A 25696-nucleotide genomic window follows, 5' to 3' on the forward strand; every position below is an offset into this window, starting at 1 on the left:
ATCTAGAAACAGAAATTTGAGTTTTCCATTGACTCTATTCCCTATGCTGTACTCTGCATCCTGTGACTATCATCTATCTATCTATCTATCTATCTATCTATCTATCTATCTATCTATCCATCCATCTATCTAAAATTATAGCTGACATTCATTATTATTCAGCTTTAGGCGTACACTGCAGTGGTCAGGCATCTACACAGTCAATGAAGTGGTCTCCCTAATAAGACAAGTGCTCACCTGATATCCTACAAAATCTTTACATTATTGATTATATTCCCCAAACTGTCTTTCATATCCCCGTGGTAATCCTGTGGTTACCAATTTCTGTTTTCTAATCCCCTCATCTTCTCCCTCATACCCAGCCCCTCCCATCTAGCAACCCTCAATTTTTCCTCTATATCTCTGAGACTATTTCTGATTAGTTTGCTCATTTATTCTATTCTTTAGATTCCACATATAAGTGAGATCATACGGTATTTGTCTTTCTCTGTCTGACTTATTTCACGTAGCATAATGTTCTCTAGGTCCATCCGTATCATTGCAAATGGTAAGATTTCATTCTTCTTTATGGCCGAGTAATACTCCATTGTATAAACGTACCACAGTTTCTTTTTTTTTTTTGATTTATTTTTTTTATTTATTTATTTATTTTTTATTTTTTAATTTATTGGGGTGACAATTGTTAGTAGAATTACATAGATTTCAGTTGTGCAATTCTGAATCACATCATCCATAAATCACACTGTGTGTTCACCACCCAGAGTCAGCTCCCCTTCCATCACCGTACATTTGATCCCCCTCACCCTCATCCCCCACCCCCCAACCCCCTTACGCTCTGGTAACCACCAAATTACGTTCCCCAGATTAATTTTCAAACCCCGTGGCCATCCTGTGGTCACCGACTGCCCTCCAATCCCCTCACCCTCCCCCCCACCCCCCACTCCCCCCGCCCATCTAGCAACCCTCAGTTTTTCCTCATTGTCTCCCAAACAGTTTCTGATTAGTTCATTCACTTATTCTTTTCTTTAGAATCCGCAAATAAGTGAGATCATATGGAACTTATCTTTCTCTGTCTGACTTATTTCACTTAACATAATGTTCTCTAGATCCATCCATGTTGTTGCAAATGGTAAGATTTCTTTCTTCCTTATGGCTGCATAATACTCCATTGTATAAATGTACCACAGTTTCTTAATCCAGTCATCTACCGATGGGCATTTTGGTTGTTTCCATGTCTTAGCTATTGTGTATAGTGCTGCAATAAACATAGGAGTGCATAGAGATTTTTGAATTGAAGTTCTGGATTTCTCCGGATAGATACCTAGGAGTGGAATTACTGGATCATAAGGTAGTTCCATTTTCAGAATTTTGAGATACCTCCATACTGTTTTCCATAGCGGCTGCACCAGTCTGCAATCCCACCAACAGTGCACAAGCGTTCCCTTTTCTCCACATCCGCGCCAGCACTTGTTGTTTGTTGATTTATTGATGATAGCCATTCTGACTGGGGTGAGGTGGTATCTCATTGTGGTTTTTATTTGCATTTCTCTGATGGTTAGCGAGGTTGAGCATTTCTTCATATGTCTGTTTGCCATCTGTATGTCCTTTTCAGAAAAATGTCTCTTCAAGTCCTCTGCCCATTTTTTAATTGGATCGTTTGTTTTTTTGGAGTTGGGTTGAGTAAGTTTTCCATAGATTTGTGATATTAATCCCTTATCAGATATATCACTGGCAAATATCTTTTCCCATTCAGTAGGATCCCTTCTTGTTTTATTGATGGTTTCCTTTGCTGTGAAAAAACTTTTTAGTTTGATATAATCCCACATGTTTATTCTTTCTCTTAGTTCCCTCGCGCGAGGGTGTATATCAGTAAAAATCTTACTCCGGGTAATGTCTGAGAAGTTTCTTCCTATATTTTCTTCTAGGTATTTTATGGTTTCAGACCTTACATTTAAGTCTTTAAGCCATTTTGAATTTATTTTTGTATATGGTGTAAGGAGGTGGTCCAACTTCATTTTTTTGCATGTGTCTGTCCAGGTTTCCCAGCACCATTTATTGAATAGACTGTCATTACTCCATCGTACATTCTTGCTTCCATTGTCGTAGATTAAATGGCCATATAGGCGTGGATTTATTTCTGGACTCTCTATTCTGTTCCATTGATCTATGTGTCTGTTTTTATGCCAGTACCATGCTGTTTTGATTACTGTAGCCTTGTAGTATAATTTGAAGTCAGGTATTGTTATACCTCCCACTTTGTTCTTATTTCTCAAGATTGCCTTTGCTATTCGGGGTCTTTTATGGTCCCATATAAATTTTAGGATTATATGTTCTATTTCTGTGAAAAACGACGTTGGCAGTTTGATAGGAATTGCATTGAATATGTATATTGCCTTAGGCAGTATGGACATTTTAACTATATTAATTCTTCCTATCCATGAACATGATATGTGTTTCCATCTATTTATATCTTCCTTCATTCCTTTCATCAGTGTCTTATAATTTTCTGAGTATAGATCTTTTACTTCTTTGGTTAAATTTATTCCCAGGTATTTTATAGTCTTTGGAGCGATTGTAAATGGGATTGTTTTTTTAATTTCTCCTTCTGATGTTTTATTATTGGTATATACAAATGCAACTGATTTCTGAATATTAATTTTGTATCCTGCCACTTTACTAAATTCATCTATCAGCTCTAATAGCTTCTTGGTGGAGTCTTTAGGGTTCTCTATATATAGTATCATATCATCTGCATACAATGATAACTTTACTTCCTCCTTACCAATCTGGATGCCTTTTATTTCTTTTTCTTGTCTGATTGCTGTGGCAAGAACTTCCAGAACTATGTTGAATAGAAGCGGAGATAATGGGCATCCTTGCCTTGTTCCTGATCTTAGGGGGAATGGTTTTAGCTTTTCCCCATTGAGTATGATGTTAGCTGTGGGTTTGTCATATATGGCCTTTATTATGTTGAGATAAGATCCCTCTATTCCCACTTTCTTAAGGGTTTTTATCATAAATGGCTGTTGGATTTTATCAAATGCTTTTTCTGCATCTATTGATATGATCATGTGATTTTTATTTTTCATTTTGTTAATGTGGTGTATCACATTAATAGATTTGCGGATGTTGAACCACCCCTGCATACCAGGGATGAATCCCACTTGATCGTGGTGAATGATCTTTTTAATGTATTGCTGAATTCTGTTTGCTAATATTTTGTTGAGGATTTTTGCATCTATGTTCATTAAAGATATCGGCCTGTAGTTTTCTTTTTTTGTGGTGTCTTTGTCTAATTTTGGGATCAGGGTGATAGTGGCTTCGTAAAAAGTGTTTGGGAGTCTTCCCTCCTTCTGGATTTTTTGGAAGAGCTTGAGGAGAATTGGTGATAATTCTTTTTTGAACGCTTTGTAAAATTCACCTGTAAAGCCATCTGGTCCAGGGCTTTTGTTTGTTGGGAGACTGTTGATTACTGATTCAATTTCCGTGGTGGTAATCAGTCTATTCAGGTTTTCTGTTTCTTCTTGAGTTAGCCTTGGAAGGTTGTACGCCTCTAGAAAATTGTCCATTTCTTCCAAATTGTCAAATTTGTTGGCATATAGTTGCTCATAGTAACTTCTTAAAACTCTTTGTATTTCTGCAGTGTCCGTTGTCACTTCTCCTCTTTCGTTTCTGATTTTATTAATTTGGGTCCTCTCTCTCTTTTTTTTAATGAGTCTGGCTAAAGGTTTGTCGATTTTGTTTATCTTCTCTAAGAACCAACTCTTGGATTCATTGATCTTTTGTATTGTTTTTCTTGTTTCTATTTCATTTATTTCTGCTCTGATCTTTATTATCTCCTTCCTTGTGTTCCCTTTGGGCTTATTTTGCTGTTCTTTTTCCAGATCCCTTAAATGTGAAGATAAACTGTTGATTAGTGATGTTTCTTGTTTCTTTAGGTAGGCCTGCAAAGCTATGAATTTCCCTCTTAGGACTGCTTTCGCGGCATCCCATAGATTTTGGGTCGTCGTGTTTTCATTTTCATTTATCTCGAAATATCTTTTGATTTCTTCCTTGATCTCCTGCTTGACCCATTCATTATTTAGTAATAAGTTATTCAGCCTCCATGAATTGGTGTGTCTTCCCGTTTTTTTCCTGTAGTTCATTTCTAATTTCATAGCATTGTGATCAGAGAAGACAATTGGTATGATTTCAATTTTCTTAAATTTATCAAGACTTGTTTTGTGGCCTAACATATGATCTATCTTGGAAAATGTTCCATGTGCGCTTGAGAAGAAGGTGTATTTTGCAGCATTGGGGTGAAATGTTCTGAAAATATCGATTAAATCCAAGTGGTCCAATGTATCATTTAAGGCTGTTGTTTCCATATTGATTTTCTGTCTGGAAGACCTGTCCCTTGTGGTCAGAGGTGTGTTGAAGTCCCCGACTATAATAGTGTTACTGTTGATCTCTGCCTTTATGTCCGTCAGTACCTGTTTTATATATTTAGGTGCTCCTATGTTGGGTGCATAGATGTTTACTAGGGTTATGTCCTCTTGTCGGATCGATCCCTTTATTATTATATAGTGCCCATCTTTATCTTTTAGTATGTTCTTCATTTTAAAGTCTATTTTGTCAGAAATAAGTATTGCAACTCCAGCTTTTTTCTCGTTTCCATTTGCATGAAATATCTTACTCCAACCCTTCACTTTCAGCCTGTGTGTGTCTTTTGTTCTGAGGTGAGTCTCTTGTATACAGCATATACAAGGGTCTTGCTGTCTTATCCAGTCAGCCACCCTATGTCTTTTGATTGGAGCATTTAATCCATTTACATTTAAAGTGATTATTGATAGGTACATAGATATTGCCATTTTTAAATTTGTAGTTAGGTTGTTTTGATCTTTCTTCTATTTACAGAAGACCTTTTAGTATTTCTTGCAATGCTGGCTTGGTGGTAATAAATTCCTTTAGCTTACTTTTTCTGGAAAGCTCTTTATCTCTCCATCAACTTTAAATGATAGCCTTGCTGGATAAAGCAATCTAGGTTGTAGGCCTTTGTTTTCCATCACTTTAAGTATCTCCTGCCACTCCCTCCTGGCCTTCAATGTTTCTGTAGAAAAATCATTTGATAGTCTTATGGGAGTTCCCTTGTATGTAACCCTCCGTCTTTCTCTTGCTGCTTTTAGGATTCTCTCTTTGTCTTTAAGCTTTGCCATTTTAACTATAATGTGTCTTGGTGTGGACCTGTTTGGGTTAATCCTGGTTGGAACTCTCTGCACTTCCTGGGCTTGTATGTTGGTTTCCTTCATCAGGTTGGGGAAGTTTTCAGACATTATTACTTCAAATATGTTCTCAATCCCTTGCTTGCTCTCTTCACCTTCTGGTATTCCTATGATGCGCATGTTGTTGTGCTTGATGTTATCCCAGAGGTCTCTTAGGCCATCTTCATTGTTTTTTATTCTTTTTTCTTTTTGTTGTTCCGTTTGGGTGATCTCTGCTACCTTGTCTTCTAAGTCGCTGATTCGATCCTCTGCTTCATCTAGCCTGCTGGTAATTCCTTCAAGTGAGTTCTTAATTTCGGTAATTGTGTTCTTTAGTTCCAACTGGTTTTTCGTTATGATTTCTACATCCTTCTTTATGTTTTCTCTAAGCTCGTTTGTTATGATTTCTACATCCTTCTTTATGTCTTCTCTAAGCTCCTTAAACATTCTTATCACCAGTGTTCTGAACTCTGTCTCTGAGAGGTTGGTTACGTCTGCTTCATTTGGTTCCAGTTGTGGAAGCTTCTTCTGTTCTTTTATTTGGGACGTGTATCTTTGTTTCCCCATTCTGGCTGACTGTGTTTATTTTGATATATTAGGTAGATCCCCTAGAGTTCTTAGTTCTTGCTAAGTTATCTTGTGTAGTATGTGTCCTTTATATTTGACTCGCACCACGTCGTCCTCCTCCGCGTGTGCTCCAAAGGTGAGTCTTGTGTTGTGTACACTGTCCCGTTCAAGAAGATCTTTAATTGCTTCCCGCTAATGAGCAGGTGGCGTGAACTCCTGGGCTGACCTGCCGTGAGACTTGGCTCTGCCCCCCGCAGGGCACTCTGCTGCGTGAGGGTTAACCACCCCAATGTGATTTGGCCTCTATGGGCTCCAGAGCCTGCCGAGAACCCCCTCTAGGTGTGTGACCTGCAGGTCAAACCCGGCTGCACTCCGATTTGGTCTGGAGTTGGTCCCCAGATATGCCGAGTCCCGTGCCACCCAAGCTGGGCCCCGGCAGGGAAGTCCCAGAACAAGGCAAATCACCAAGCACAGCAGCAACGACAACAGCAAAGAGGAAAGAAAAAAAAAAAAAAAAAAAACAGCCGATAACCCCCGCTCGACACAGGCAAAGATATCAGAGATACAAGACAAAGCAAAACAATACCAAGCAAAGCAAAACAAAGCAAAACAAAAAGCAGCGACCATCTCGGCCTGAGCCCATCAAGCAATGACCAGGTTGTCCTCTGCTGTACCAAAGAGCCCCCTGCTTATTGCGCAGGCAGAGCCGGTCACCTGGTGCTCAGAGAGACTTTGGGACTGCAGACTTAAAAGCGTGGGCCTGAGGGGTCTGGATGATAGTCTCCACAAAGTCAGTGCAGCTTCTGCCCTTGTCCGCACGTATGCACACCGAGAGGAGCACCACCAGTCCTTTGTCCAGAGCTCGTGAGTCCTAGGGCACTCCTTCAGTGTGTGTGTATGGGTGTGGGCGGGAGATTTCTGATCTGCTGACCGTGCCTCACAAGCTGGGCCCCGGCAGGGCAGTTTCAGAACAAAGCAAATCACCAAGCACAACAACAACAACAAAGAAAAATATCAAATACGTTCACATGCAAAACCACCTGATAACCCCACTCGACAGAGGCAAAGATATCAAAGATATAAAGACAAAGCAAAACAAGACAAAACAAAGCAATACAAAAAGCAGCGACAGTCTCGGCCTAAGCCCACCAAGCAATGTCCAGGTTGTTCTCTGCTGTACCAAGTTGCCCCCTGCTTATTGCGCAGGCAGAGCCGGTCACCTGGTGCCCAGAGAGACTTTGGGACTGCAGACTTAAAAGCGTGGGCCTGAGGGGTCTGGATGATAGTTTTTACAATATCAGTGCAGTTTCTGCCCTTGCCTGCACAAATGCACACTGAGAGTGGCACCACCAGATATGTGATCAAAACTCTTGAGTCTTAAGGCACCTCTTCAGTGTGTGTGTGTGAGTGCGGGCAGGAGATTTCTGATCTGCTGAAAGCCCAGAGCTGCGTCTGCCTCACTGCTGATCTCCGGGTGTGTCTCGGCCGCTGCACCCACCCCACCCTAGGCAAGCCAGGAAGGGTGGGGGCTGGAGATGGAGGGGTCTTCACTCTCCCAGCCCAGCCGTGCGTCGCCCTCTTCCCGCAGGGCAGAAAAGGTGGTGGCTGGGGGTGGAGGCGTCTCTTCTCTCCTAGCGCAGCCAAAATCACGCACACTGCCCAGTCTGCCTGGGTCAGGGCTGCCCGTCAGGCTTCCCAAAGCGTGAGCTTTAGATACCACTTCTCGGTTCAGGGGCCGGTTTAAGTCTCTGGAAGGGCGGGGTAGGATTGGGAGAGCGGGGCGGGGGGGAGGGGCCTAGGTATGGAGACTGCGCCCCCCCGTCCGCCGCAGGGCGCGCCGCCTTCCCGGCTGGAGAAATCAGCCGCGGGACGCAGGGAAAGAGCCGCCTCCCGGTCTCTGCGCTCTCCACTCCGCCTGGGCTCCTGTGCGCGCCCGGCACAGCAGGGCTGCACCGCGGTTTCCAGTCCCAGTCTCTGGAAGGGCGGGGTAGGATTGGGAGAGCAGGGGGGGGGGAGGGGCCCAGGTATGGAGACTGCGCCCCCCGACCGCCGCAGGGCGCGCCGCCTTCCCGGCGGGAGAAATCAGCCGTGGGAGCAGGGAAAGGGCCTACCCCCGGTCTCTGCGCTCTCCGCTCCGCCTGGGATCCCGTGCTTGCCCGGCTCCGTGGTTTTCGGTTTTCGCCCCCGCCAGCTGAGGCTCCGCTGGGGGCTGGGCTCTCCCGCCGCTGCCGGCCGGGCGCTCCCACGCCGCTTCTCCTCCTCCTCTCCTTGCTCCGTCCAGTTAGCTTACCCCCAAGAATTTCTTAGCTTCAAGCAATCCACGAATCTCTCCACTATATTGTGTGGTGAGCGAAAATTTCCTCGATGGGTTATAGTTCCCGTTTGCCAAGATCCGGAGGAGAACTCAGAAAGTGCGCCCTGCTGCCGCCATTCCTATGACGTCACCGCCCACAGTTTCTTAATCCAGTCATCTACCGATGGGCATTTCGGTTGTGTCCATACCCTGGCTATTGTGTATAGTGCTGCAATAAACATGGGTTGCATAAATTTTTTATGAATTAGTGTTTTGAATTTCTCTGGATAGATACTTAAGAGAGAAATTGCTTGGTCATAACATAGTTCCATTTCCAGTTGTTTGAGACGCCTCCGTACTAATTTCCATAGCGGCTGCACCAATGTGCAATTCCACCAACAGTGCAGGAGGGTTCCCTTTTCTCCACATCCTCGCCAGCACTTGTTTGTTGATTTATTGATGATAGCCATTCTGTACGGAGTGAGGTGGAATGTCATTGTGGTTTTTATTTGTATTTCTCTAATGAATAGTGAGGTCGAGCATTTTTCATATTTCTGTTTGCCATGTGTATGCCCTCTTTAGAAAAATGTCTCTTCATGTCCTCTGCCCATTTTTTACTTGGGTTGTTTGTTTTTTTTGGTGTTGAGTTGAATGAGTTTTTTATAAATTTTGGGTATTAACCCCTTATCAGATGTATCATTGACAAATATCTTTTGCCTATTTCTCTTGATAGAAGGTCACTGCTACTTTCAAAGCAGCCCACTCTATACAACACTCTCTAAGCTCCAATAACTTCTCCCTTCTTTAAGGGTAATGACAATTCTGATGCTCCTAGCCCCAGGTTCTTGCCTTATTCTCTGTGGTTCTACATACCAACCATATTTAATTCAATGTCCCTTTATAAATAAACCTTCCTCAAATTATTCTAATCTGTGTGTACCACCATGTTTCCTTTTGGAAACCTAATTGAGACACAGTCCTGTGAGTGTAAGAATCTATGTGTCCCATTCATTTGTTCAGCCTCTCACACATTCATAAGGTGTTGGTGTCACTGTAAGATGTAGCACTACCTCCCCAGATGTAGCAGATGGGGGTCCTAGATGCCTGTGGCATGATTTCTCAGCACCCTCTGGCTTCTCTCCCTTAGGAATCTTCTTCAGGAAATCCAATTCCCTGATGCCTGGGCCATGAGTCCTGACAAAGGGACCCCATGACCAGAGAGTTGAGAATGGAATCTGGAGGTTTTTAGTTGGTTTTACCCACAGAAATTTCCTCCAGGTGTTCTTTCATAGTTTAAAATAAACTTATCTGGCTTAATTAAAGTTAAACTGATTTGTAGCATTTTCCATTTTCCATGACATAACACATGATGATTTAAAGCTATCAATGGTTTAAAAAGCAACTCACAAAACTGCTGAAAAATTAATAATCAGTTACTGTAAGCTGATAGGTGCAGCTCCAGAAGACCACTGACCGACACTGGTGACCCATATGGTTACATGTCCCTCTGTCTCATCTCTTAATAATAATTTGATTTTGGGTCATGAGCTATATTTACCAATGTCTCTCACTCTCTCTCAGTCCCAGTGCCTTCAGTGATCTCAATAATACTATGAAAGATCAGAAGGATAGGGAACATAACATCCATTTTACTAAGATGAGGAAACTGAGTCCCAGAAAAGTGACATGACTCACTCCAAATCATATACAAGTAATTTTTGCATCATTTAACAAACAATTTATTTTATTTTTAATAAATATTACTTTGCTTTTTCACAAATTTAAAACTGTAGAATTTCTAAAAATATAAAAAAAACTCTAACGAAATAAAAATCCTACCATCCAAAGACATCAGTTGACACTATTATATATGTGTGTGTGTATTTAATGTATATGTAGGTTTCATACTACTATAACACTTATATATGGTATTGTACCTTACTTTTTACTTTAAATAACGTCAGCATTTTCTCGTGTTATTACAAATGCCTGGAAACTATTTTTAATGCCTGCATAATATTGCATCGAGTTGACTCACTATAACTTACTTAATAATTTTCCTGGTTTTGGACATTTAGGTTGGTTCGAGTTTCTGTCATTATCAACTACCCTATAATAAATACCTTTTAGTGCAAAGATTTTTCTATAATATGGACCTTTTTTGATCATTTAAATCTCAGAATAATATTGCCAAGACTAGGACTCAGATTTTTAGATTCCTGATTTCTTTCTACTACATTTTCCAACACTTATAATACTATACTACATGGACATTTTAATATAATGACATTGTAAGTTTTCATATGAATGTTCAGATTTTCTTAGTGATCCCTAACCTATGGGAAGATCACTTTGAAACTTAATGTAAGTGCAAACACAGCTTTCATACTATTACTTTACAGGAAAAATTTCAAGGGTAATTAGTGATAATATTAGCATTCATGATAAGACTGATTAGAGTATTAGTGGACTATGCTAATTTGTTTCTTGTGGACTTTGGTTTTACCTTCCCAGTGTTTACACTGGGTCTTTCTTTTGTTCCACCTTTATAGTTACCTCCCTGAGTTTTCACTTTTGCCTCATTACTCAGGAGATGGGTGAACAACTTGTCTTGGTTTTCCCAGGATATTCTCAATTTAAAACTAAAGTCTAATACCAACTGCAATTGAAAAATTAAAAAAAATAATAATATTAATAAGAAACCCTAAAGTGTAAATTCCCGTTTCCTAGGAAACCCTACAGTTTCAGGCAAACCAGGAGGGTTGGTCACTCTACACGTCAGGAGTAGGTAATGTCTTGGAAGTCATCCAGGACTCCCCCTCTTTTTATCCCTCAACATCTAGCCTATCACAAAGTTAAGTTGATTCAATCTTTTTTAACCCTTAAATACACCCACTTGTTTTCATCACGATTGTTACCACCCTAAGCCATCATCAGCTGTATCTTGGGTATTGCAAAACCCTCTGAACATTGGTCTATGTCTCCAAGATATACTATAGTCACCAACAAGACCCATCTTCCTACAGTGTCCATCTGATCATGTCCTGCTCCCGGTTAATCCCTTTAACTTCTTTACATTGCCCTCAGAATCAAGTCCAACTGCTTAGCTTGGCTTACAAGGTTCATATCAGTTTCACTCCTACCTATCTCTCCAGGCAATTTCTCCTTAGAATTTCATGCTCCAATCATGGTGGCATTTACTCATCGAAATACAATGTTCTTTCTAATCTCTTAGCCTTCAAACACATTGTATTACTTCACACATATCTCCACCTGTTATGATCTAACTCCTATTCATCTTTCAATTCTCGGTATAAATTACACGCCTAAGGAAGGTCTCTTATCCTTGAAGCAGAGTAAGTCTTAAATGCTATATAGCATGCTAAATAGTTTCCACAGCATTCTGAATTACTCATGTTGTAACAGTTATTACACTTAACTAGAGTTACATATTTAATGTCTAGCCCAGTAGACTATTAGCTGTACGAGAACAGTGATCATATCTCTCTTGTCACAATTTTGTTCTAATACTTTGCATAATTTCTGGTCCATTTACTGAAAAACAGAAGGAAGGAAGACAGGAAGGAAGGGAGGGAAGGAAGAAATAATGATCACCCAATCAGTCTTGGGTGAGACAGAGGATAAGAAAAGAAACAGTCAGGAAATTTACTGATCTTTGAGACTGTAAAATGTATTTACATATTCATTTCATGTTTGTTTCTTATAACAACTCTGCGAGAAAGTATCATTATGCATTATTTACAGTGAGGAAACTGAGGCTCAGAAAAGTGGTGTCATGGCTCAGCCTGTGATATCTTCCATTTGGAATCCCATTTCCCTAATTTTCTTCTTGTCCCATTTCCTCAAGACCTAACTGAAATACCACCTGCCCCAAATCTGCTTTTCTCCCACTGTCCTAATAGCATCATCTTCTTCCTCTTCTCTAATGCCACAGCACATTTTACATATCTCCCTAGTGGTTCTTGGCACAATGCTTCTTTTGTTGTACCTATTTATATTTGTATTTCATTTTGACCTCTAAAAAATAAAAAAATTAAAGATGTAATTCAGATCAGATTCATATATATTACCCCAGGACCTAGCACAAAGTTAGATGCTCAATAAAAATATGTTAAATGGAAGCAGACTCTGAGATTTAGTCCAACCTCCTCAATCTACTATAATGAACAAGTCACTCAGAGAAGGTATTTCAGATTTACCAAGGTCACACGGCAGCATGCCATTCTGGCATCTTGGCAGCCCTTCCTGCCCTCTGCCCAAGCATGGACTATGGGGGGACTGCAAGCTTGGAGCGCTGAGGTCTCTGGCTAATGCCACCATGTACCAGCTGTGTAAATATTCTAGGCTTAGTTTCTGCATAGGTGAGGGGACAGTTATCATCTGTTTGGTAATGCCAGTTCTCAGCAGTGCCTGGCACATGGCAATTTCAGCCTTTGGACAATCTTAAAAAATATTAATGAGTTATGGTTGCAGAAACTTGATGCCACAGAGTCTTAATAACCAACAATCCTTAAAAAGTCAAATTTGTAACTAGAAACAGAGTGAACTAAAATGGGCAAAAAACTTCTGAATCTTCCAATTTCTCCACTTTGTTGCTAGGTACTGTGACAGTTATCTCCTCAAGGCAGAACAGCCTTGAGTGACCAGATATTTGCATAATGGCTTTTTAAGTTGCTTCTTTTACTCATTTGCTTTCCACAACTAATTATCAGACCTACACTATTGCCTGAAGGCATTGTGGCTTGGGATCCCTTACAGCCCCTATGACAGGTGAAGAAGAATGTTTATTTCACCTTGAAAAGGTCAAGAAAGTTTGTTTTCCCATTTGGTATATATTTCATCTAGGAAATTCAGGGTTTTTAATGTTTGTCAGGAGGTAAGAATTTTTCTAAGGCCTATTTGAATATTAAAACAGGCAATGCACCTAAACCAAAGAAGTGTCTGCCCCTTCTCCTTTTGTTATGGTGGTTGCTTTGGTTTTGGGGAAAGTGGAATTAGGAAGACACTTGAGCATATATTCTAATACTGGGATCTGTAAGGTATTTGTCAGTCTTGAGTCAGGCAATTGTCTATAATCCTAAATTGTGATGAACTCCTGAGGGCCAGTAAAATCTAATATTCTGAGAGCTAAACCGTCATAACACACTTTTTATGTTACCCTGGAAACATTTAAGATAATGACCACCGGAAGATAGGTCCTGGTACAGGTAATCAAAGTGAGGAATAGAAGGAAGTCTTACACAGAAAGCACCCAAGGGGCAGAAAGAATCTTTAGAACATACCATTGCAAGGAGAGTAACAATTATGGCCTGTAGAGATCAGTTAATAAAATTCTAAAATGAAATTCTGTTTGGGAACACGTCTCTTCTTAATTTATTGGGGTGACAATTGTTAGTAAAGTTACATAGATTTCAGGTGTACGATTCTGTATTACGTCATCTATAAATCCCATTGTGGGAACACGTCTTTTCTGTCATATTCATATATCCCCACTATCTAGACTATTGTGTGGCACATTAGGGTGCTCAGGGCAGCCCTATTAAGGAAACAAATAGTTAAACGTCTGGCTTACGGAAAGGTGATGATGAAGAAATATGAATAGCTTTGCATCTGAGATCTGGGGATGGTAAGGTAAAAAATAGGAGAGATTAAACATATCAACAACTTGATTTGCTCTGTTGCCTTCTGCCGTATAGGCTTGATGGAGTACAACAAACTCAGTTCTGAAACCTGACCGTCTTTCAGACCATGAGGGAAACCCCGTGACTGGATACTGGCCACTGCTAAGCACACGCCAACGTGGGATTAGAGCACTGACTTAATTCTAAGGCTTCATGATGTAAATGGAAGGACTCATTAATATCTCAAAATCTTGTCAAGAGTCCTGACAGAAAGGCCCATGACAAACAAAACAAAACACAATGAAATACTAAGGCTTAAGGATTTCCAAAAGCACAGAAAAAGAGAGGACTCCAAAACAGAACATTTGAGAAAAAGGAATGGTGATTATTGTTGCTGTTAGATCCCACCACAGAGCACGATAACAGAAGACAAGGTGATTTTGAAGGCCCTCATGAGCAGATCAACAGTGTTGCAAGGTCTGAAGTATGCGTCTACATAGACGCCTGCTAACAGAGAGATGTGCGCTGTTGTCATCCACTTGGGCTGAGTTCAGAGACACAAAGCAAAGGCCTACCCCTCGCCCAGATCCCACTGTCAAAAGGAAATCGAGGAATACACAGTGGACTTGACACAGCAAAGCAAAAACCAGGCCCAGCAAGATATTTTTATCTTTTAATAAACAGTTTGCATTATCATCATCAAATGCCTATATTTTTACAAACCTGAGCTTCTCGGCCCAGCATTTATAGAAAATTGCCAAGTATCGTTTATAGACAAAAGCACAATTCAGTATTTATGAATTGCTAGTTTGCTATAAATATAGACAGTTGGAGATGATCTTCTCACTAGTCATTAAATTTTGAACAGGGATCAAAACTGGAATAATATAAACAATTCCTTACATTTGTATAGTGTTTCATATAATACTATAATAATAGATGACACTTACTGAGCACTTAGCAAGTCCAGGCACTTTACATGTAAATTCTCATAATGAACTCAGCTCAGTTCAACAAGCATTCACTTAACACCTACTGTGTGATAGATGAAGAACACTAAGTTTCTGTCTTTAAAAACTCTTGTTTTGGTGCACTCAAATCAGTATTTGTTGAATGAATAAATGAATAGCTGGATGAACAAAATAATCAGTTTGTATGGCAGTAAGGGATAATAAAAAAGGACGGACTCCTCCCTTTACTATGGTCTTTAGAAAGTACTTGACCTCTCTTAGCCTCAATTTCTTCATCTTTATTACATAGATATGTTAAATCTCCCTTGCAAAAATGCTATGAGAATAATAACAGCAAATGTAAAACTTCTGAAAAAGAATGGGCCCTAAGTCAGCGAGAGTAGTTATCATTATTCTCAATTTTATTAACATCAATATCGTCATCATCATAATTATTACTATAATTGAGCAATCAATCCTATCCAGCCCCCATCCTCACTATAACAACGGGACAAACAGAACTTTAACATCCACAGAACACACAACACCTATTCACGAACCAAGCAAAGCAAGGAAATCTACTAAATTTTAGTTCTCAGTGCCCTCCTAGGTGACGGCACAGCATCTGTGCTCGGGCTGAAAAAAACAAAAACAAAAACATAAAACCAGAATGAACTTTAATTAAGCTTCCAAAAGATACCATGGGAGGCAAACAGGACAGGAAGTTAACCAAATAACAGAGTGCACCTTCCCTCATAATAGAATGTTGGTCACTCCAAACATTGAACCGTGTTCTCTATCCCAACATTCTCCAAGAACAGTACATGGAGCCTAGCCAAAGGTCATCCAGAAACCCATTCTTCTCAGTGCCAGTGAAGCTAAGCCCTATACAAACAGCAGTTGAACTTGAGCCCTGGTCAAATTCTCTGACCAGAAAGAGGTCCCATTCTGTGGGTCACTTACCATTTTGGTCTGCTGGTAGATTTCACCATAGGGGCCATCCCATCTCTATAAAGACTCTTGGTTTTGCTGAAGTTAACAATGTTGAAAATGATTCTCTGAAAAAGAAAGAGGGAGAAGATTATCAGAAGACTATGCTATGCAAGAGACCACTTCCTGATAGGTAGCACTAGAAACAATAAGCAAGATTAAAGGAATCCACATGGACTGGCTGCCAACAGTTGAGTGAGCAATGGTGCCAACAGAAATTCAATGTGTTTGTTCCAACTTAGCAGAGTAGTTAACAGCACAGACTCTGGAACATGGAAGCCTGAGTTTTAATCCTACTCTACCATTCTCAAGCTGTATGACCCTTTCCAAGCTACTACACCTTTCTGGGTCCCAGTTTCCTCACCTGAAAAATGGGAATAATAATGGCACCTAGGGCTACTGATGAGAATAAAATAAGTTAATATACATACAATGTTAGGAAATATACCTGGTACATAGTGAATGCTATATAAGCTTTGGCTATTATTATTAATTGTGCCATCTCTCTAGGCTGACATAGAATTTGCACAGAAATGAATAATATTATCATCACAGCGACAGTAGCGCATTTGAAGCTCAACAAACTAAAGATAATAACTGAGTGTAAAACTGAAGTTCAAAAATTCTGCATCTGCTCGGTACCCGTTTGACTAGAATTGGAGGATATGTATCCTCTTCTGCACCCCCTTTGTTACCTTCTGCTAGGGGCCAGGAATACTGGGATCAACCCTAATTTCAGCATCAACTTATAGGGGCATCAGTACTTGGGTAAATCTCTTTCCTCTCTGGGTCTCACATTTAAAATGGGGGAGTGGGGTGCTCTAGATGACTAAAGCCCTTCTAGGAGGGTAGTAGTATCATTCTTTTAATAAAGAACTTTGTCTTATCTGGGGAGAAGATATTGGGAAAGAGAAGAGAATTGGTGTTAAAGGACATAAATGACCACTGAAATAGTCCATAGGACAGAGGACGAGGACAGCCAGAATAGTTGGAGAAAATGGAAAGCTTTCAAGAGGTTACCATGGACTAGATTTTCTATCCAGAGGCAGGGAGCGGGAAGCACCAAAATTCATGTATTATTTCATTGAGCAAATATTTATTGTGTGACGTACTATATAATATCAAATACCAGGTATTTTATACACTTTTACAATGTTTTAAATATCATCCTGTACTACAATAAAAATATTAACATCTCCATCTTATAGATGTGGAAACTGAGGCTCAGAGAGGTTAACAAACTTGTTTAAAGTCATGCAATTAATAGATGAAGAGCTGATATCTGAATGCAGGGGATAAAAAAGACAAGTAAGTTACTCACTAAAGTCGCAAAATTCCATAACTCTAACCAAATCTGTTTTCCAAAATAAGGGCAAAAATAAGTATAATGGCCATTTTTCAAGCTTTTAAAATTTTGTTTACTTGAAGAAAATATCAAAACCATTTCTTCTGGCCTCACATGGGGAACTACCATAAAATGTTCTGTTCTATGAAACAAGCTCTTAGGAATAACTCACACTTCCTTTCTCCTCAGAGACGCAGCCATTGACCCCATGTCCAGGCATTTCAGTTTCAGACCTCCCTTTTTGTCATTAAAGTAAGTCATCAAGAATGTCCAAGGCTAGTCCATTATTAATAACCTGAACCTGCCTGTTGTCAGTTCAATTACTCCTCCCAGGGCCTTGGCTACTGTCTGACTTAAGAAAAATCAATATCAAGGGGGCAAATGGCCTTTGAACCTCACAGGGCTTAACCCCTGCCCCTTTCTCCTTCTGAGATTCTAGGTGTCAGATCTATTTCCAGTGAATCTGGAAGCCCCACTGCCCTTTCAGGATCTAGATTAATGCTAAATGCAGGGGGATATCTAATACAGAAATAATGGACAGATGTGAGGCTGGAATAAATAAATGAGAAAGTGGAACAATTATTGATTATTAATATCCTATTCCATGCCAGGAAAATTTCCCAAGTTTTTAAATATGCTATATTATTTAGTATCTCCACCCATAAACAAAAGTCATTTATTTTAACCCAAGTTTAAATATGAGAAAATTGAAGCTAATAAAGACTTACTGGCTTGTTCCCCCAAAATCCAAGAACTATTAACTGGTTGAGCTAGGATTTCAATCTTAGGTGTTTTGACCATAAAGATCACACTTTCTCTATGACACTGCATGCAAAAAGAACACCATTTCTTACCATTCCCCACTCATGCATTTTTTTATATATGTTTTCCAGCCAATTTATCAAGTCAGCATGTGGTTGTGAGAACCAAAGGCTTTTGGAAGTAGGCAGTGCAGGAAATCTTGACTTTCCATATTTTACACTTAATTATCAGTTATTTACTCAAAATGCATCACAAGAAATTGCATCCATGAGGTAATGGTAACAATAACTTAATAAGAGCAAACAACTTTTGAGCACTTTCTGTGTACCAAATGTTTACACATTCTTCTTAATTTTTCATGTATCAAATAAAAAATGATAGAAATTAGAAAATATTTAGAATTGGATGACTGATTCATCACTACGGATCAGAGCTTATGGCATGCAGAAAAAGCAGCATGTAGACACATTAAATTATAGCCTTATGTAAATGTACTAGAAAAGAAGAAAAACTGAAAAAGAAAGTGCTAAGGACTCAACTTAAAAAGTTAAGAAACAAAAATAATTCCCGTCACAGAATACCAGAGACACAAAACAACAGAAGAATTTGGTACCTCTGAAAGTTGGGGTGTCAGGCAGGGCAAGTCCAATGTCCTTATAAAGAGAAATTAAGTCCCCAGATTCTTTCCCTCACACCAACCATCCAAGTGACGAGGACTCTTTCTCCATTGTGATGGGATCTATAGAGGCTCATTCTCTGGAGAGGTAGAAGCACAGAGATTCTGGATTCAAAATCCAGAATACTGCTAGTCAAGCTTATTATCCTGACTATAGAGTCAGGAGATAAGAGAATGCTTTTCTGGGAAAAACAACTCCTGACCAAAGATAAAAGATTTATGAATAATACAGATATAGGAGACTCCCCCCAAATGAAATGGCATGCTCCACACATGCATTTAGAGTCTCCATTTCAAATTTTGATGCTAATCTGTTAATGATGAAAGACATCTAATAGAAGCAGAGACCAACAAAACCAAGCAAAGATATAGGAGGGGAAAAAAATGGACTCAGGGAAAACAGAGGCATTTTGCAATAGATGTATGGTGAACAAATTTAACATAAAAACAAAGCAACTATTAGTAGAAGGCAGGAGGCAGGTGGGGTAGTTGTCGAAGAAAAAAACTTATATAACACAAGACTCATCTATATTAATGTTTACCTATTCACAACGAAGAAAAGCATGAATATTAATAACAAAAATAGTGATACAAATATGGGGAAAGAGAAGTGCTTGTATTATGTAGCCGGACTGTTAAAAGAATTGAATCATCATCTTCATAATACAAAATTGATAAATAATACCTAAAACTAACATAGAGAATAGCAGTGCAGAAATTTTATTTAGAAATAAAGAATATCAGAGGAAAGAATGGAAAGAAATATAACTGATTGCTTCAAAGACGAGGCCAAATCCTGCCTGCTATCTGTTTTGTAAAAAAGAAACAAACAAAAAACCATGCTCATTCATTATGTGTTGTCGTATGGCTGCTTTTTGTAACATAACAGTCGTTGAGTAGTTTTGACAGAGATCTGATAGCCCACAAAGCTTAAATTACTTCCTTCTTTGTTCTTTACAGTAAAGGTTTGCTAAGCCTTAATTTAAGAAGCGGGAATCAAAAGTCGGGGAGTAAGAAGATGGCTATTTTCTTTTGCCCTTTGTAGTATTATTTGACTTTTTAAATTACATATATGTATTTATTTTCATAAAAATTAAGATTTTAAGTGAAATTAAGAAAAAAAGATAGAAAGCTACCCAACTTATTTTATGAGAGTATTATAAACTTGAAGCAAAAATAGGAATGAACACTGGAGAATGGAACAGTATAGCCCATGTCAGTTATAAACATTTATTGAAAAATTGTATATAAAATATTAACATTACCAATCTAAATCTAGCACGTGCGTATACACACACACACACACACACACACACACACACACACACACACACTGTATATCAGTTCAAAGTAAAAAATATCCTAGGAATGGAAGAATGATTCAACATCAAAAAGAGCTATAATGTAAGTCATCATATTAACAAATTAATTGAGAAATACTAAATCATCAACAAATATAGTAAAAACATCCAATAAAATTCAACATTCATTCAAAAAAAATTTTAATCTTTGAACGCTAGAAACAGAAGAGAACTTCCTTTATCTTATGAAAGGTATCTACTAAAAATTTACAGCAATCATACTTAATAATGAAATGTAAGAAATATTCCTTTTAAAGCCAGGAAACAACAGGTTGCCACTATTGTTGCTTTATTTGACATCATACTGACAATTCTAATGCAATAAAATAAAAAGAGGTCGTAAAAAGTATGTGGATTAAAAAGAAAGATGTAAAACTCATTATTCACAGATGATATGACTGTCCCCATATAAAATAAAAGAGAAACTGAAGAAAACTTTTAGAATAAATAGAGTCCAAGAAAGTTAGTGGATTTCACGAACAACATACAGATTTCAACGATGAACCTATAAAACAAAGGACCAATAATCAAGAAAAATATATAGAAAGCACAATTTACTCATATCAGAAATAAAAAAGGGAACACAACTATAAACATGAAAAAGATTTAAAAGTTTATTATAATAAAAAGATATTATGCAATGAATTTGAAAAATTAGGGGAAAAGGACAAATTCTTAGAAAAACAGAGAATACCTTGCCAAAATTGATAGAAGATACACAAAATCTGAGTAGTTCTATTAAATTTATAAAGGTAATTGAAGATATTAAAACTTTTCCTGCAAAGAAAATGCCAGGCCCAGATAAATTCCCTGGTTTAGCCTTTCAAACACTAATAGAAGACAAAACACCAATCTTACACAAATTATTCTAGATAATTGAATGTGAGGGAATATTTTCCAACTTGTTTTATGTGACCCATACAACCTCGATAATGAAATCTGAAAATGAAATTGCAAGAAAATGTATTTCTCAAACATCTAAACAAAATACTAGCAAATTAAATCCAGTAGGGGTGGGAAAGAAAGAGAACAATGCAAGCTTGTTTTAAAATTCTAAAATTAATCATTACAATATACTATTTATGTATTAGTTTATATCAAAAGGTGAAGAAAAATCATTTCATAAAATGTAACACTTAATGATAACCAACTCTTAGAAAACTGATTATAGGAAAGACCTTAATCTGATAAAGGATATCTAGCTGAAGCAAAAAAAAGAAACCAACTGCAACATCATGCTTAATCATGAAAACTTTAAAACATTCCACTGAATTTGGGAACAAGAAAAGAATGCCTGTTATTGCTATTGCCATTCCTGTTAAAGTTTGTACTGGAGGCTCTAGCCAATGCACCAAGGCAATAAAAAGAAAAAAGAAAAAAGATTGGAAAGGAAGAAATAAAACTTGCATTTTATATATGGCCAACATGATTATGTATGTAGACTACCCCAAAATAATCTACAAACTATTAGAATTCATTGATACAAAGTCAATATTAAAAAATCAACTGCATATCTATATACTAGCAATAACTAATTAGAAAATAATATTTAAAAGTGATACACACTCTGATATCAAAAATATCAAATACCTATAATAAATGTAACAAAAAATACAAGACCTCTACACAGAAAACTGTAAAACACGACTGAGACAAATCAAAGAGGCTTAAATAAATGGGAAAAAATATATTCATAGTTTGAAGATTCATTATTAGAATCAATGTAATTCACTAAAATCCTAGCAGGTGTGTGTGTGTGTGTGTGTGTGTGTGTGTGTGTGTGTGTGTAAAATTTGATAAGCTGATAATAAAATTTATATGGGAATGCAAGGACAAAAAGTAGCAAAGACAGTATTAACAGATAACAAGACTTACAAAGTTTGAGTAATTAAAGCATTGGTACAGATTTATAGAGATGTGCCAGTGTATCAGAACAGAGAGCCTAAGAACAGACTATGTCAGAGATAACATGGTAGATCAGGTTGAAAAGTTGAACTGTCAGTGAATGGTGCTGAGCCAATGAGTCACCTACATGGAAAAAACATCAAGTTAAGATTCCCTACCTCACACTGAACACAAAAATTATGAATTAAGGAATACAATGCACAAAGTAAAACACAGCAGATTATTTTACAACCTCAGGGTATATAAGGATATTTTAGACAAAGCATCAGAAGCATAAGCCATTTAGGGAAACATAGATATATTTGACTGCTTTATAAAAAAGTTATATCAAAATAGGTCATAAACAAATGAAAAGACAAACCAATGAATGAAGAAGACATGCATAACCCTTATAATGGAAAAGGACTAATACATAACCTACGAAGAACTACTATAAATCAAAATATAAAAGAATGGCAATCCAATAGAAAATGGACAAAGGATATAATCAGACAAGCTATAGAAGAAGAAAGGTTTATAAATACATGAAGAGTTGATCCCCACTAGTAACTGAGGAAATGTAAATTAAGAAAATAATGAAACACATTTCTTAATCAGAATAGCAAGACATTAGTAAATCTGAAAATACCAAGTCTTGGTAATTAATCTGAAAATACCAAGTGTTTGTAATTATGTAGGAAACAGTGATTTTTGAACATCGCTGGAAAAAAAAATAGAACAGCCTCTTTGTCAAGGGAAACTTGACAATAAAGGTAAAGATGCTTACAACCTATAATCCAGCAATTCTACTTCTATGTGTTCTTCTAAGACATTCCATAAGGAGACATACAACAATGTTCATTGTAGCACTGTTCACTAAGAGTGAGAATAAATTGTTGTTCATTAACACAATAGACTACTATTCAGCCTCTAAAATGAATGAACTAGAGCAACATTTATCAATACAGATAAACCCACAGAACAATGTTTAATGAAGAAGGCAAGCATTATAACAGAAAGTAACAGTATATTTTAATGTAATAGATGCAAGTACAATAAAAGTATAAAATCACACATGGGAATAATACCCATTCATTTCAGGACTACGGTTATTTCTGGGAGAAAGGGAAAGAAAAAGAGAGAAGGGTTTAGCTGTACCTGTAATGTTATATTTATCAAAATCAATAAAAGAAAGCAGAATCTAAAGGATGACAAAATGTTAACATTTGCTTCATCTTAGTGGTAGATCCCTGAGTGTTTTTATATTGTTTTATGTCTATTGGAAAACTTCTCCTAATTTAAAAGTTTAAATACTTTTAATCCATTAAGATTTTAGTGTAAAATATGGAGTAGCATAACATTTTTTCCAATTGGTTAACAAGTTGTTCCAATATTTTATTGAATAAGTCATCTCTTTCTTTTCTAATTTCAAATGCCACTTTTCCCATATAATAAATTTTTATATGCTTAGGTTTATGTCTGGACTTCCACTTATGTTTCACTAATCTGTACATTTATTCTAGTGAGAGTCAGCCACTGTTTTGTTAATTGTAGTTTTAGGATATGTTTCAATTTACATTAGGCAAATCTCTTGTGAGTGTTCTCTTTTTACCATTTTATATGGCTTCACATCTAGTGATTTTTTTTTGTCTTTTATTGTTTATTTTCTTTCATGATTCAGTTTATTTATGTTTCCCTACAATTTTTTTCAAAAATTGGTATTTCACAATTCCTTGAAATCTTTCTTATATTTTTCCTTCTTTCTTTAGTAATTTATAAATCATTCATCCTAGTTTATTCTACTAATAGTTATTAATATATTTAAATTTAAAAGTGAATTTGATTCCTTAAGTTAGCATGAGTAGTTTTCATGACTGATGTCAGTAACTCCTTTCGAGACAACCTCTTGTTACTCATCTATTCTGATAATATAGAGAAGCATATGACACAATGGGAGAAAGCTGCTTGGTTCCAGTCATGTGCCACCAGGTAGCCAGGTTAATGTGACTTGGGTAGGACAGCACAGGAATTTAGGGCGAATTGGCCTTGATGTCACGACATATCAAAGATAACATAGGTAAGGCAGGGCTGAGTTCGGGATAAAATCTAGGTCTCTTTTTTTCACTCAAATCAGCTACTTTCCTTCAAAGCCATATTCCATGTTTTTATATTGCCGGCTCTGAACCTGATTTCTCAACGTTGTGGAAAGAAATATTGGAGTGCTAAGCTTACCTCTTCCTGTGTAACCGTGACCATGTTTTATCATCTTTCTGAGCCTTGTTTGCCTCATCTATAAAGAGGAAAAATCATATCTATTTGGTAGAGTTATTGTTAGGATTAAATTTAATTGCCAAAACAATGTGATCAGGTAACATTAAAAGACTATACACATGTGTAAATGTATATGTGCACGCATATATAGGTTACCACTCAAGTTCCTCAAATAATGCCAGGAAGTCCTGGACCTCATATATCAAAAGCATGAAGTCTGGCATGTAGATAATCACTACGTGAAAAATGAATCCTTATCTATTATAAGCTGATACTCAGGAGTCACGAGAACCAGGAAAGTCTGTTAATCAGCTGCACCTGTGTCTGGTTAACTGGAAATTGTTAAAATCTTCACACGGATACTGCAGTCTGATAGAGATCATAAAAAAAAAATAGCTTACAGATTGCACGTTATAAGATTCTTGTCCCTCACTGAAAGATTGTGAGAAGGCAGCAAAACATTCTCATCAAGGGAAATTTAGCATATCAAACAAAGGCATTAGCAACGTGACAGAATTAAAATAAGATCTTTCAGGGAACTCTTTCTTCTCCCTGTAACTCAGAATAAACATCCACCAACATACAAACAAAAAATGCCTCACTTTTCCTCAATTTGACAGCACTTCTTACAGAAAGTTTTGTTCTAAATGTCATTCATTCATTCATTCATTTATTTGTTCATTCAAGGAAATATTCATTAAATCATTTCACTTAATAAACAGTTATAAGACTCCTATTCTTCTATGTGCTGGGATTATAGAAATGAGTAAGACCCTTTCCCCTTAAGGAACTACTTACGGGAGGAAATAAACATGTAAAACACACACACACACACACACACACACACACACATACACAATGCTGAGGTAGCCTAGTGGAAAGAAAGCTGTATCTTTACTGATAAATAAGGACTCGCCAAGCAGAAGGGAAAGCTTGGAAGACATTACATTCAGAGGGAGCAACAAAACAAAGGTTGAGTGGTTTGTGGAATTACAAGTTGTTTCCTGTGGATAAAGCAAAGAATGCTGTGGCCGGATGGGGTAAGAGACGAGACTGTGGCATTAAAAGATATGTGAGCCATGTAAAGGGGTTTTCACTTTTACTGAAAGCAATATGAAGGGGCTGTTAAAGAATTTTAAGTCTAGATGTGAAAGATTCAGATCTAGGTTTTGGAAAGAGCACCCCAAATTTGACATCCTGTTTTCCCAGGGTGATGGGAAAGTCAAGGAGAATGGATAGATTACCGCCACGTGGACAGCTCCACTCCCAGGACCACCTACAATGCGCCGAGAGTGAAATTGCTACCTTTACCAACTCCATACCTCCCTTACCCAGAGGTGTTACAGAGGTAATAGACAAGTGGGGCAAACAGGTGTATACACATTTTTGATTTATTACATGGGCTACTCATCAGGTACAGGGGAGAGACACACAGGTTTTTTTTTCATTGCCTCTGAAATTCTCAAATGGGAATACATAGATTTCCATATTTAGGCAAAACCAATAATCCTGCCCTTATTTGTTCATTTAGTATCGCTCTTGATGCAGACTTATCATACCTGGTTAGTCCCACAATACTACTCACTTCTGGATAGGTTTGTATTCTACTTGCTTTTATTATAATATGGGGAATGATTTTGATGCCTGGGTTATCTTCTTTAATGTCAGCACAACCTTTCCTTGATGAGACACTTGATACCTATCTGTCTTAGAAA

At 37.9% G+C, this 25696-nt stretch overlaps 1 protein-coding gene across 2 annotated transcripts in view; it reads right to left on the bottom strand.

Moving 5' to 3' along the window:
* The window catches only part of AGBL4 (AGBL carboxypeptidase 4), a 1100555-nt gene that overhangs the window by 619042 nt on the left and 455817 nt on the right, over window positions 1–25696 (bottom strand). For both annotated transcript variants that reach the window (XM_033114112.1, XM_033114111.1), the window contains exon 4: window positions 15656–15750. In XM_033114112.1, the coding sequence (XP_032970003.1) occupies window positions 15656–15750 (95 nt within the window). The remainder of the gene's footprint in view (window positions 1–15655; window positions 15751–25696) is intronic.

Source organism: Rhinolophus ferrumequinum, chromosome 9, assembly GCF_004115265.2.
Source record: "Rhinolophus ferrumequinum isolate MPI-CBG mRhiFer1 chromosome 9, mRhiFer1_v1.p, whole genome shotgun sequence".
Classification (NCBI taxonomy): domain Eukaryota; kingdom Metazoa; phylum Chordata; class Mammalia; order Chiroptera; family Rhinolophidae; genus Rhinolophus; species Rhinolophus ferrumequinum.